The 14,139-nt window shown below is 48.4% G+C and overlaps 1 protein-coding gene across 1 annotated transcript in view; it reads right to left on the reverse strand.

Moving 5' to 3' along the window:
- Nucleotides 1–14,139, reverse strand: part of LOC129861993 (FYVE, RhoGEF and PH domain-containing protein 6-like) — a 29,095-nt gene that overhangs the window by 14,190 nt on the left and 766 nt on the right. The window contains exons 2-10 of the mRNA XM_055933256.1: nucleotides 11,149–13,747; nucleotides 9,418–9,553; nucleotides 6,126–6,224; nucleotides 4,601–4,752; nucleotides 3,974–4,130; nucleotides 3,723–3,810; nucleotides 1,213–1,263; nucleotides 926–984; nucleotides 748–819 (exon numbers count right to left, since the gene is read on the reverse strand). Coding sequence (XP_055789231.1) covers nucleotides 748–819; nucleotides 926–984; nucleotides 1,213–1,263; nucleotides 3,723–3,810; nucleotides 3,974–4,130; nucleotides 4,601–4,752; nucleotides 6,126–6,224; nucleotides 9,418–9,553; nucleotides 11,149–13,745 — 3,411 coding nt within the window. The 5' untranslated portion in view covers nucleotides 13,746–13,747. The remainder of the gene's footprint in view (nucleotides 1–747; nucleotides 820–925; nucleotides 985–1,212; nucleotides 1,264–3,722; nucleotides 3,811–3,973; nucleotides 4,131–4,600; nucleotides 4,753–6,125; nucleotides 6,225–9,417; nucleotides 9,554–11,148; nucleotides 13,748–14,139) is intronic.

The raw sequence follows: 14,139 nt of genomic DNA on the forward strand, positions 1-14,139 counted from the left end.
ATTTAACTCTTTCAGTTACACACCACACATCAGACACCAGTGATTTAACTCTTTCAGTTACACACCACACACCAGTGATTTACCTCTTTCAGTTACACACCACACATCAGACACCAGCGATGTAACTCTTTCAGTTACATACCACACACCAGTGATTTAACTCTTTCAGTAACACACCACACATCAGACACCAGTGATTTAACTCTTTCAGTTACACACCACACATCAGACACCAGGGATTTAACTCTTTCATGAACACCTGGAACACACCACACATCAGACACCAGGGATTTAACTCTTTCAGTTACACACCACACATCAGACACCAGTGATTTAACTCTTTCAGTTACACACCACACACCAGTGATTTACCTCTTTCAGTTACACACCACACATCAGACACCAGCGATGTAACTCTTTCAGTTACATACCACACACCAGTGATTTAACTCTTTCAGTAACACACCACACATCAGACACCAGTGATTTAACTCTTTCAGTTACACACCACACATCAGACACCAGTGATGTAACTCTTTCAGTTACACACCACACATGAGACACCAGGGATTTAACTCTTTCAGTAACACACCACACATGAGACACCAGTGATTTAACTCTTTTAGTTACACCTGGAACACACCACACATCAGACACCAGTGCTATAACTCTTTAGAAGCCAATCCATAATCAATGAAGAACCCAAATTCCTATCAGTGAGCCAGGGAGGTCCCTGCAGATACCCACCCTCCCAGGCAGGACGATTTCACGGTGTCCGTTCAGACGGCACTGAACCTGAATCAGCTTCTGGAAGTTATCCTGAGAGAAAAGAGGACAACAAAAAGAGAGTGAATATTCCACCACAACTATAATCATAAAGGCAGTGAATTAAAAATAAGAGTAAAACTATGTTCTTCTATCTCACCCCCTGTTTCATGATGTCATTGGCATGGTTGGCCACCTCCTTCACGATGCCCAGAGCGGCTGTGGGTGGATATGGAGATACAGGGATTAGGCTACTATTATTATTACTAATATAACACATTTAATACCCCAGACTTTCTGGTTCACTTCTGTCTATTACAGCTACTACGTTTGTCGTGCTCTCTACAATAAATGTTGAGACCCCCCTGTGCTGTTGAGGGGAATAAGTCTTAGAATGATTTTATGCAGAGGACATCCTTGACCATAATACCGAGGGTTTTGCTTTACCTTGTGTGTCTTTGTAATCTGCCGAGTCTGGAGACAAGTTCTTCAGGTAGTCTGAAATGACACACCATTTTAGAGAACATAAAAACATATTCTATCCAATGATACTACACTAGGAACCGTGTAGCAGGTCAATAGGTCAATTCAGGTGCCTTTGTTACTACACAGGACAAGTGCCTTGAATTGTATAGGAAATTCTTGTAATGTAATTGGACCGTGAAAATCCTGACCTACAACAACCAAAAAGGTGCTTGTGAAATGGAATTATACAAGAGTGATGTGGTGAAAGACATTTTTTCACATTAGTCTCGTGCCCTCCCTAAGCCCTCTGACATGTTAAAGCTCGTTATGTCATCAAATCAGATTTGGACCAAGCTTCAAAATCTGAGTATGAGTGGCTTGAGGAGTAGCTGAAAAATTCTTGACATGTTTTGAACGTCTTTGACCAGTAGATGGCGATGTGACACCATTTAGCTTACTTCACAAATTTGCTTCACATAGTTCCCTCAAATAATTTGTATTTATTAAGGATCCCAGCAGCTACACTTCCTGGGGTCCAGCACCATTAAGGCAGTTATATACAATTTCAAATATTACATGACATTCGATTTCATAACACTTTTCACAACATATTAAGTGTGTTCCCTCAGGCCACTACTCCACTACTACCACACATCTACAACACAAAATCAATATGTACATGTGTGTGTGTGTCTTATCATGTGTATGCGTGTCCGTACCTGTGTGTGTCTCTTCACAGTCCCCTGTTGTTCCCTAACGTGTATTTATATCTGTTTTTAAAATCTGATTCTACTGATGGCATCAGTTACCTGATGTGGAATAGAGTTCCATGTAGTCATGGCAGTGACTAGTACTGTGTACATCCCATAGTCTGTTCTGGACATGGGAACTGTGATGAGACCTCTGGTGGCATGTCTTGTGGGGTATGCATAAGTGTCCAAGCTGTATGCAAGTAGTTTAAAAAAAACAGACATTTCTGTGCATTCAGCATGTCAACACTTCTTACAAAAACAAGTAGTGATGAAGTCATGAGAGCCATGAGAGATTTACGTGCATATTACTAATGTTAGCTCTCTGTTTACATTGAAGGGCCAGCCTTGCTGCCTTGTTCTGAGCCAATTATAAATGTTCCTAAGTCCCTCTATGTGGCAACTGACCACACGACTGGACAGTAGTTCAGGTGCAACGAAACTATGGCCTGTAGGACCTGCCTTGTTGGTAGTGTTGTTAAGAAGGCAGAGCAACGCTTTATTATGGACAGACTTCTCCCCATCTTAGCTACTGTTGCATCAACATGTTTTGGCCATGACAGTTTACAATCCAGGGTTACTCTAAGCAGTTAAGTCACCTCAACTTGCTCAATTTCCACATTATTCATTACAAGATTTAGTTGAGGTTTAGGGTTTAGTGAATAATTTGTCCGAAATACAATGCTTTTTAGTTTTAGAAATATTTAGGACTAACTTATTTCTAGCCACCCAATCTGAAACTAACTACAGCTCTTTGTTAAGTGTTGCAGTCATTTCAGTCGCTGTGGTAGCTGACGTGTATAGTGTTGAATCATCCACATACATAGACACACTGGCTTTACCCAAATTACCCATGTAATTATTAAAGATTAAAAATAGTAACGGGTTTAGACAGCTGCCCTGGGGAATTCCTGATTCTACCTGGATTATGTTGGAGAGGCTTCCATTAAAGAACACCCTCTGTGTTCTGTTAGACAGGTAACTCTTTATCCACAATATAGCAGGGGGTGTAACGCCATAACACGTACGTTTTTCCACCAGCAGACTACGATCGATAATGTCCAAGGTCGTACTGGGGTCTAACAAAACAGCTCCCACAATCTTTTTTATCATCAATTTCTCTGAGCCAATCATCAGTCATTTGTGTAAGTGTTGTGCTTGTTGAATGTCCTTCCCTATAAGCGTGCTGAAAGTCTGTTGTCAATTTGTTTACTGTAAAATAAGCATTGTATCTGGTCAAACACCATTTTTCCCAGAAGTTTACTAAGGGTTGGTAAAAGGCTGATTGGTCGGCTATTGAGCCAGTAAATGGGGTAGTGGAATGACTTTAGCTTCCCTCCAGGCCTGAGGGAACACACTTTCTAGTAGGCTTAAATTGAAGATATGGCAAATAGGAGTGGCAATATAGTCCGCTATGATCCTCAGTAATTTTCCATCCAAGTTGTCAGACCCTGGTGGCTTGTCATTGTTGATAAACACAAAAAATGTTTTGCCTCTTCCACACTCAAAATTACAATGATTGTCTTTCATGATTTGGTCAGTTATACTTAGATGTGTAGTGGCTGCATTTGTTGCTGGCATGTTATGCCTGAATTTGCTCGTCTTACCGATTTAAAAGGTGGGAGGAGTTGTTTACGGTAATTATGTGTAATGATTTAGCAATCTTGTTACATCTCTCTGTGCACTTTTTAGTAGTCTAATCCTGATATTGTCCAGGAACACGGCCCATAATAAACAGTGTACCTGTGAGCAGCATCTGATATTGAGGGATCCTCTGAACAGGTTTCAGCAGGTAATGCCTCAGAGCCAGGCTGGCACAGCGAGGACCAGCCTGAGACACAGAGTCGGAAAAACATTATTTACAACACACACTAGCAGACCCAAACATGCACAGACAGAAAGTCACACACACACACACAAACAAACAAAGCATATCACAAACAACGCCTTCAACTTCAAGCAACAAAACGGGTTGACCCAGTGAGACGGTTTACCTCAAATTCCCGCACCACTGCAGCGAAGGCTGGATTCTTCCTGCTATGCTCATCTAGTAGGGCCACATTCTTGTCAAACTCTCTGATGTATGTGGAATACATCTTCAGATAAGGCCCTTTCTTCACAAAGACGTCCGCTAGACGACCATGTTCGTCCCTGATCAATGAAACAAAGGCTCAGACATTGAGAGAGCGATGGAGTTTCTGATTTATTTCAGTTAGAGCTATCATAGTATTGGTGAAAGATGCAACATTTAGCCAGTCAAGCTTAGATTTACCGCGTGATTAGATTTTGATGTGTGGTTTACCTCAGGACTGATAGATAGTGATTTATGTAGGTGTAATTCCTTCGTCACGATTAATTAAAAGGGATGTTGATGGAGATCAGTTAGTGGTGGCTCTGATCATAGAGATTGATTCACTCTGTTAAATTTGAATTACACCCTTTTCACACTACTGAGTCAATCCAAGACCAGCTGTACTGAGGTGACCTGGCTATGCATCCACTACAGATACTGGAACCTTGCTGGAAAGGACAATTCGAAAACATAACGTCCGTTCCAGCACAGATCGGTTCAGGTTGGCACGGTACTGTGACAATTCTATTGTTCTAAACTAGTACAGTACCACTGGGCGACCCTCTCCTCCAGCTCTCTGAGCAGGTCCTGGTTCAGTTCGTAGAGCTGGGGCAGATAGTACAGGATCTGGTTCAGAATAGCCTCCTCTATAATAGGCTTCCCACTCGGACGAGAAGCCTTCGCCACCGCGTCACGGAAGTCCTGTAGGGGGATGGACGGGTCAGACGTAAAGACAGACAGACAGACACACACACCACAGACACACACACACAGACACACACACACAGACACACACACAGACAGAAGGAGTCTGTATATTGTGGCTATTCTTTTTAGAGAACACAGAAAAGTGTTAGGCTACAACCACATCAAACATTCTACATTTTGAACATTTCAGTGCACTTTAGATCTGAAGGACGAGTCATCCTCGACCTCTGACCTCTATACCAAGCAGTCTTCCAATAAAGCCCTGTTACCAGGAACCCCCCCCGCACACCCCCAGTCCTTAAAGAGTAGAGGGTAGCAGGAGGGGAGGGGATGATGAGGCACAGCTAGGGCGGCAGTGAAGCTGCTTACTACAGATTACAACACATTCCGCACCAGATTGGCTGTAAGGGGCCCAGGCCCTGTGGCAGGGAGCTCATGTAGTTTACATCTGCTGCTCACAGTCATAATACACTGCTCAGCTTAGATGGGGGGGTCAAGGTTCAAGTACTGGGGGGTGGGTGGGGGGGGGGGGGGGGGGGTGCACAGGACACCCCAATAACAAATCACGGCTCCACTATATGAATACCAATATGCCCCATCACCCCCCCCCCCCCCCAACCAATACATGTTCTATTACACTGGACACAAGTGTAGCTGATTTTGTTAAAAAGGGCTGATTGGTGAATCAAACACACGCCTACAGCATAACTTCCTGTCTCTCCCCCACAGTGTGGTTTCAGAGACAGTGACTCAGTCAGTCATGGTTCATCTGTGGCACAGCCTACAGCATAAGTCTCTCACTTCATATCCTGTGCATACCTACCACCTCTTAGTCCTTGGAATGTACTGTATGTGTAAACAACGAGAAAAAATAAACTAGTCTTGTGCAACTAATTCAAAAAAAATCCCTAGCTGAACCTAGACGTCAGCTATTATACTATTACAATTTGTTCAGATTCTGGTCTAATCAGAAAATTACTGGTTAAAACTACTGGTTAGACCAAAACATACAGTCAAGCTCTGAGTTCAACACACACCATTAAGTGACTCCAGCTCAGACCAGCTATGTATGTATGTATGTATGTATGTATGTATGTATGTATGTATGTATGTATGTATGTATGTATGTATGTATGTATGTATGTATGTATGTATGTATGTATGTATGTATGTCTCTCTCTCAAATACACATGGCGCAGTCTGGAGAACATACAGGAGTTCTCACAAGAGGAAAACTATACACTGCAGACAAACACAAACCCACAGGACTGGAGACTAAGATGGCTTCATACAACAACAACAACAACAACAACTGTGTTGATAGGCTATCAAATATGTAGAGAGGGGTTAAGTGCCAGAATACTCACGATATGGAGAAGCTTCAGGACGTTGACAAATACATTCTCGGAGCTCATGATCTCTCTGGCGATGTGGACTATCTTGTTCCGCTTGGCACCACTGGCAGCCTAGCACGGACACAGGTACAAACACGTCAAGTAAATCCCTACATTTCACCAAGGTTATTGGTTCAATACTCGCAGGGATCAGATCCTAGAAATGCATGTGTCACTGTTACCGTAAGTCCCTTTCCATACGTAGAAACGTCTGCTAAGTGGCACATTCACAGTGTCTCACCTCCCTGTCCTCAGGCTTCTCAGCATCTCACCTCCCTCTCCTCAGTGTCTCACCTCCCTCTCCTCAGGCTTCTCAGTGTCTCACCTCCCTCTCCTCAGGCTTCTCACCTCCCTCTCCTCAGGCTTCTCAGCATCTCACCTCCCTCTCCTCAGGCTTCTCAGCATCTCACCTCCCTCTCCTCAGCCTCTCACCTCCCTCTCCTCAGTGTCTCACCTCCCTCTCCTCTGGCTTCTCAGTGTCTCACCTCCCTCTCCTCAGGCTTCTCAGTGTCTCACCTCCCTCTCTTCAGGCTTCTCACCTCCCTCTCCTCAGGCTTCTGTGTCTCACCTCCCTCTCCTCAGGCTTCTCAGCATCTCACCTCCCTCTCCTCAGGCTTCTCAGCATCTCACCTCCCTCTCCTCAGGCTTCTCAGCATCTCACCTCCCTCTCCCCAGGCTTCTCACCGTCTCACCTTCCTCTCCTCAGGCTTCTCACCTCCCTCTCCTCAGTGTCTCACCTCCCTCTCCTCAGTGTCTCACCTCCCTCTCCTCAGTGTCTCACCTCCCTCTCCCTAGGCTTCTCAGCATCTCACCTCCCTCTCCTCAGCATCTCACCTCCCTCTCCCCAGACTTCTCAGTGTCTCACCTCCCTCTCCTCAGGCTTCTCAGCCTCTCACCTCCCTCTCCTCAGGCTTCTCAGCCTCTCACCTCCCTCTCCTCAGGCTTCTCAGCCTCTCACCTCCCTCTCCTCAGGCTTCTCAGCCTCCCACCTCCCTCTCCTCAGGCTTCTCAGCCTCTCACCTCCCTCTCCTCAGCGTCTCACCTCCCTCTCCTCAGCGTCTCACCTCCCTCTCCTCAGCGTCTCACCTCCCTCTCCTCAGCGTCTCACCTCCCTCTCCTCAGCGTCTCACCTCCCTCTCCTCAGCGTCTCACCTCCCTCTCCTCAGCGTCTCACCTCCCTCTCCTCAGCGTCTCACCTCCCTCTCCTCAGCGTCTCACCTCCCTCTCCTCAGCGTCTCACCTCCCTCTCCTCAGCGTCTCACCTCCCTCTCCTCAGCGTCTCACCTCCCTCTCCTCAGCGTCTCACCTCCCTCTCCTCAGCGTCTCACCTCCCTCTCCTCAGGCTTCTCACCATCACACCTCCCTCTCCTCAGTGTCTCACCTCCCTCTCCTCAGTGTCTCACCTCCCTCTCCTCAGTGTCTCACCTCCCTCTCCTCAGTGTCTCACCTCCCTCTCCTCAGTGTCTCACCTCCCTCTCCTCAGTGTCTCACCTCCCTCTCCTCAGGCTTCTCAGCGTCTCACCTCCATCTCTTCAGGCTTCTCAGTGTCTTACCTCCCTCTCTCCAGGCTTCTCAGGTTCTCACCTCCCTCTCCTCAGGCTTCTCAGCCTCTCACCTCCCTCTCCTCAGGCTTCTCACCTCCCTCTCCTCAGCGTCTCACCTCCCTCTCCTCAGCGTCTCACCTCCCTCTCCTCAGCGTCTCACCTCCCTCTCCTCAGCGTCTCACCTCCCTCTCCTCAGCGTCTCACCTCCCTCTCCTCAGCGTCTCACCTCCCTCTCCTCAGCGTCTCACCTCCCTCTCCTCAGGCTTCTCAGCGTCTCACCTTCCTCTCTCCAGGCTTCTCAGGTTCTCACCTCCCTCTCCTCAGGCTTCTCAGCCTCTCACCTCCCTCTCCTCAGGCTTCTCACCTCCCTCTCCTCAGCGTCTCACCTCCCTCTCCTCAGCGTCTCACCTCCCTCTCCTCAGCGTCTCACCTCCCTCTCCTCAGCGTCTCACCTCCCTCTCCTCAGCGTCTCACCTCCCTCTCCTCAGCGTCTCACCTCCCTCTCCTCAGCGTCTCACCTCCCTCTCCTCAGCGTCTCACCTCCCTCTCCTCAGCGTCTCACCTCCCTCTCCTCAGCGTCTCACCTCCCTCTCCTCAGCGTCTCACCTCCCTCTCCTCAGCGTCTCACCTCCCTCTCCTCAGCGTCTCACCTCCCTCTCCTCAGCGTCTCACCTCCCTCTCCTCAGCGTCTCACCTCCCTCTCCTCAGCGTCTCACCTCCCTCTCCTCAGCGTCTCACCTCCCTCTCCTCAGCGTCTCACCTCCCTCTCCTCAGCGTCTCACCTCCCTCTCCTCAGCGTCTCACCTCCCTCTCCTCAGGCTTCTCACCGTCTCACTTCCCTCTCCTCAGTGTCTCACCTCCCTCTCCTCAGTGTCTCACCTCCCTCTCCTCAGTGTCTCACCTCCCTCTCCTCAGTGTCTCACCTCCCTCTCCTCAGTGTCTCACCTCCCTCTCCTCAGTGTCTCACCTCCCTCTCCTCAGTGTCTCACCTCCCTCTCCTCAGTGTCTCACCTCCCTCTCCTCAGTGTCTCACCTCCCTCTCCTCAGTGTCTCACCTCCCTCTCCTCAGGCTTCTCAGCGTCTCACCTCCATCTCTTCAGGCTTCTCAGTGTCTTACCTCCCTCTCCCCAGGCTTCTCAGGTTCTCACCTCCCTCTCCCCAGGCTTCTCAGGTTCTCACCTCCCTCTCCCCAGGCTTCTCACCGTCTCACCTTCCTCTCCTCAGGCTTCTCACTTCCCTCTCCTCAGGCTTCTCACCTCCCTCTCCTCAGGCTTCTCAGGTTCTCACCTCCCTCTCCTCAGGCTTCACAGGTTCTCACCTCCCTCTCCTCAGGCTTCTCAGGTTCTCACCTCCCTCTCCTCAGGCTTCTCAGGTTCTCACCTCCCTGTCCTAAGGCTTCTCAGTGTCTCACCTCCCTGTCCTCAGGCTTCTCAGTGTCTCACCTCCCTGTCCTCAGGCTTCTCAGTGTCTCACCTCCCTGTCCTCAGGCTTCTCAGCCTCTCACCTCCCTCTCCTCAGGCTTCTCAGTGTCTCACCTCCCTCTCCTCAGGCTTCTCAGTGTCTCACCTCCCTCTCCTCAGGCTTCTCAGTGTCTCACCTCCCTCTCCTCAGGCTTCTCAGTGTCTCACCTCCCTCTCCTCAGGCTTCTCAGTGTCTCACCTCCCTCTCCTCAGGCTTCTCAGTGTCTCACCTCCCTCTCCTCAGGCTTCTCAGTGTCTCACCTCCCTCTCCTCAGGCTTCTCAGGTTCTCCTTTGCTAGAGGAGGAACTCTCCTCATCCTCTTCATCCGAACTCTGAACCATGACGTCCTCATCCGACTGACCATCTAGCGGGCCAACATCCTCATCTATAGAACTCCTGTTGGAACAAGAGATGATCAGTAGGAACAGACACACACACACACACCTGCAGAAACATCCTGAAACTCACAGTCTCACACCTATGGGGAAGAAGGGGTGGGAAAACAGAGTGTAACCTTGAAGTGTATAAATGTGAAAGAGGGAGAGAAGGGAACTGGGGAAGTGAGATTAGTAACAAAGTGAGATTAGTAAAACGCCTGAGTAAACATATCATTAATCATGGAGGGGGGGGGGGGGGGGGGGGGTCTTTTTAACTGAAGAATCATCATCATGTCCAGTAGTATTCCATCATGCACTGCAGTGACCACACAGTACACACATTAAATAGAGACCGACCAGGGAAAACACATTTTACTAGTCATTCCTTCACACACACAACTCAACATAAAAGAGCAAGACAAAAAGCAATGCCTTGGGTCATTTGAGGGATTTGGCTAGATGCCACCTCTGCTGCCAACCCAAACATAACAAAGGACTTATCCAAACCAGTCACTCCTCCCTACTCCTAGCTGCTTGAACTTAAGGAAATGAAAGGTGTAAGCCACAGGTCAACCCAAACATTAGAAAGCCCCGGTTCCAAACCGGTAACTCTACCCTAATCCTAACCCCTAGCAAAAGGCTAGGCAGAACTCTTGACAGGGGCTGGTAGGATTTGTTTAGAACTGGGCCACAGCAAATGGCTACCTGATGTAGTCTCCTTCTATGTGCATCCTGAGGCAATATACCCTGTTTACAGTAGAGATGCTTCTATGGCTGTTTTGTAGAAGTGAGCAGTACTGACTTAAACACTGAGCCATTGGTTCAAGGCACAGAACACAGTAAACATTTTTCAAACGCCAACTGATTTTTAGTCAGGCCATTTTTAGTGCGACCGATAACACTGATACTATACCCTTAAAGTCTGCACGGAATAGACCTAGATGGTAAAATGGTCACAACAAACCTCTAAAAGAGTGAGACAGTGATGCAAGACTATAGTCTCTAAGTAACTGTCACAAAAATGTAAATGTACGGAAATGTTGCTTATGTTTCTGAGGGAAGGGTCATCAAACAACATCCCTCATTACACGAAACTCACAGCAGCTGGATATTTTGGTGAATCTCTGAAAGATGTGTCACTCCCGAACATGCTTTAGTGCCAAGCTAGTGCCAGCTCACCAGACTGAAGTTTCCATTAACACTACATACTGAGCATACTTCCCCTTAGTCTGTCATGACTCAGAATCACTCCCACAAAGCCCTGTTTTTCAGGTGATATTTTTCACCTGAAGACTTTGATTTATTGAGAATACTATTCGAATCGCCCCCCCCCCCCCCCCTCTTTTGTATGGAACTACTTTTCATAAGACACGTTTCATCTGTTGGCAAGCTGCCCAAGAATGTATATAGCCTGTCTTTTTACTGTTGTTTTATTTCTTTACTTACCTATTGTTCACCTAATACCTTTTTTTTGCACTATTGGTTAGAGCCTGTAAATAAGCATTTCACTGTAAGGTCTACTACACCTGTTGTATTCGGCGCACGTGACAAATAAAGAGACAGAACAGGCTTTAGTACCAGTCTTCCTCCCCAGACAATAAGAAGAATGATTACCTCTCCATGCTGCTGTGCTGTTCACTGCGTCTCTTCAGGGGATGGTACGGCTCCAGTTCCTCGTAGATATTGGCATTATCATACAGGTGGTTGTGGCACTCCGACTGGTCCGGTGGTGTACCCACCCCCAGCTCACTCCCCCGTAATCCTAGTCCAACAGGCTGGTTAAAATAATCAGGTATCGCCTCGTAATAGGGTACATTTTCATACTCCACAGCCTGCTCCGCTCCGGGGTAGTGGATCTCATCCCCGTCCACGCTCTGCTCCGCCCCAACCCCGATCACCCCCAGCTGGGGACAGGAGAACTTGTGGGCGTCCCCCACCCGAATGCCCAGGCGTTCCTGGAAACAGACACCACTGTCTTGGAATACATCATCCGCATATTGTTCTGCCTCAGCTGCAGTGCTATCTAGAGACTGGCCTCCCTTGGCTAGCAGCTTGGGCAGCATCTTGACAGAGAGTTTCAGATCGAGAAGCCTCCGGAAAGAGTTCCGTTTCTGTCCCTCAGAAGGGGTCAGGTCGGCAGAGGAGAAGGACTTGGCCTTCTGCTTCCCCAGGCTGGAGGGCTTGGATGGTGACAGCGTTTCATCTGTTGGCAAGCTGCCCTTTGTCTGTGTGTTGTCCGTGCTCCTCTTACGGGATACAGGAGACACCAGCGTCTGAAAGATGCTGTTCCTTTTTGGTTTATCCTCTCCCGGGGTTGCAGGGAGCTTTCTCATAGCTTTCGTGGCCTTGGTGAGGGCACCTCCATCATCGTCACTATCGGAAGTCTTTCGTTCCGCCACTTCTCTCTCTTCTGACAGTTCATTCTTCAGTACCCTTGCTGCTGGGGAGCTGCGTCTCTGCGGTTTCTTGGGGAAGCCGGCCATCTTGTTTTGAGCACTCGCGTCTTCTTTGTAACTCCCAGTGGTTGTTAAGGTGAGGGGAAAGTGGCAGTTGGAGCTGAGCTTCAGCTGGTTGGAAAGACTGGTTGAGAGAGGATGACAACTAATCTCACCATGGATCTCCTCCTCTTCATTCCTCCCTTCCTCCTCCTCTTCCTTGTCCACTGAACACTCCAGTTCATAGACACCGTCATCCACCCATCTCAGCTCTTCCTCCTCTACATCCTGAGGGAGGTGTAGACAGGAAGAGGAGGGGAGGAGGTGCAGAGGGGAGGAGGTGGGGAGGAGGTGCTGAGAGGAGGAGAGAAGGTGCAGAGGGGAGGAGGTGGGGAGGAGGTGCTGAGAGGAGGTGGCAGAGGAGGTCGGTGCTCCTCTCTCAGGTTCAGAAAGAAAGGCTTCCTTTCTGGGAGGGGGAGCAGGAACAGGTGGTGGGCCGGGTGTCCTGGAGGATGGGAGACCCTCCCAGCTATCATTTGTACTGGCAGGACTTTCTACGATGTTGTGTGCCCGAGAAGCAGGTGCGTTGACAGACAGAGTTGGGCTGCTCTTCCTCTCCAGTGACACCTTTTTGACAGTCGTTTCCCTCCCTTGCCTCCCCTCCTCTGGGACTTCCTGTCCAACCAGAGCAGACTTCCTGGGTTTCCGTGGTACTGGGACAGGGAGGGGCTTCCTAGGGGCAGCTGGGTTTTGATTGGATGTGCCAGTGTCTCTGCCAATCCCTGTGGAGCTGGTGGGATCTTCCTGTTCTCCGTGACCAATGGCATTAGAGGAGGTGGCGACGACGTTACCGTTGGTTTCATTGCTATGCGTTCTCTGAGGAAGAGGGCGCTTTATGTCAGGGCGTGATGATGGCCTCACAATGTCTGAGTTGAGGTTCTGTTTCGGGTTTAAGAGGTGGTTATTGGTGGACAGCAACACAACCTGTACGCAAATGTCTGGTAGAGTGTTGTTGTTGATTGTTTTCCTCTTGTTGTTGACCCCTTTGTTCTCTCCAGATTGAGATCTGGGAACAGGCTTTATTCTGGATTCCTCCGTTTTGCCATTGTTATGCAATGTTTTCAAGTCCTTATGAATTGTGTTAATCACTGTATCCGTGATCACTGTATCCGTGATACTGTTCCCAACACACAGACAGTTCTTCTGGCTACACAGACAGTTCTTCTGGCTACACAGACAGTTCTTCTGGCTACACAGACAGTTCTTCTGGCTACACAGACAGTTCTTCTGGCTACACAGACAGTTCTTCTGGCTACACAGACAGTTCTTCTGGCTACACAGACAGTTCTTCTGGCTACACAGACAGTTCTTCTGGCTACACAGACAGTTCTTCTGGCTACACAGACAGATAGGAATAATATAATCCCAATCAGGTACTGTATTCCTGGACTTCAGAAGACCTATACTTGTAGACATCTCTGATGGTCTCTGAGAATAAGTCTGATGGTGATGGACAGTCTTTGAGGAAAGAGGTTTGGAGTCCATAGCGGCGGGGAGGCATGGTTTGGGTAAGCGTGGTGGTTTGGACTCCACAGAAGTGATGAGGCATGGTTTGGGTAGGCATGGTGGTTTAGGGGCCAGAGCTGGTTTAATCGTCTTTGGTGTACAGAGGGAAGCCTGAGAGAAGACATCTCTTTTGGGGGTCGAGGAGGGGGAGGGCCCTGGCCTCTGCGGCTGGGCATTCTTTGGTTTGGGGGCAACTGGTGGTTTCTGCATGCCTGGAGAGAGCGAGTGAGGGAGAGATGAAGAAACTGGTGTTAGAAATAGACAGAAACGGGCTCCATCCTCAAGACATCAAGCACTCATAAATGAAAGAAAAAAGGTAAAATTCTCAAGATTAATTCAAGTATAAGAAAATACTGAAACTGTAAAATAATAATCCATTAAACATTTAAATGCTCTGAAAAGGCAGACAGATGCTGGGTGAAAGAGGAGAAAAAGGTCAGTCCTGTTGTAAAGGTTAACAGGTTTTGTTTGTGTCCTGACGATCAAATAGGCCCTTCACCAAGTACCACAACACCACTCAGTGGGTTTGAAATACCAGGCATATCACATGACTGTTGTTTTCCACACACACACACACACACACACACACACACACACACACACA

This window comes from Salvelinus fontinalis, chromosome 9 (assembly GCF_029448725.1).
Source record: "Salvelinus fontinalis isolate EN_2023a chromosome 9, ASM2944872v1, whole genome shotgun sequence".
Lineage (NCBI taxonomy): Eukaryota > Metazoa > Chordata > Actinopteri > Salmoniformes > Salmonidae > Salvelinus > Salvelinus fontinalis.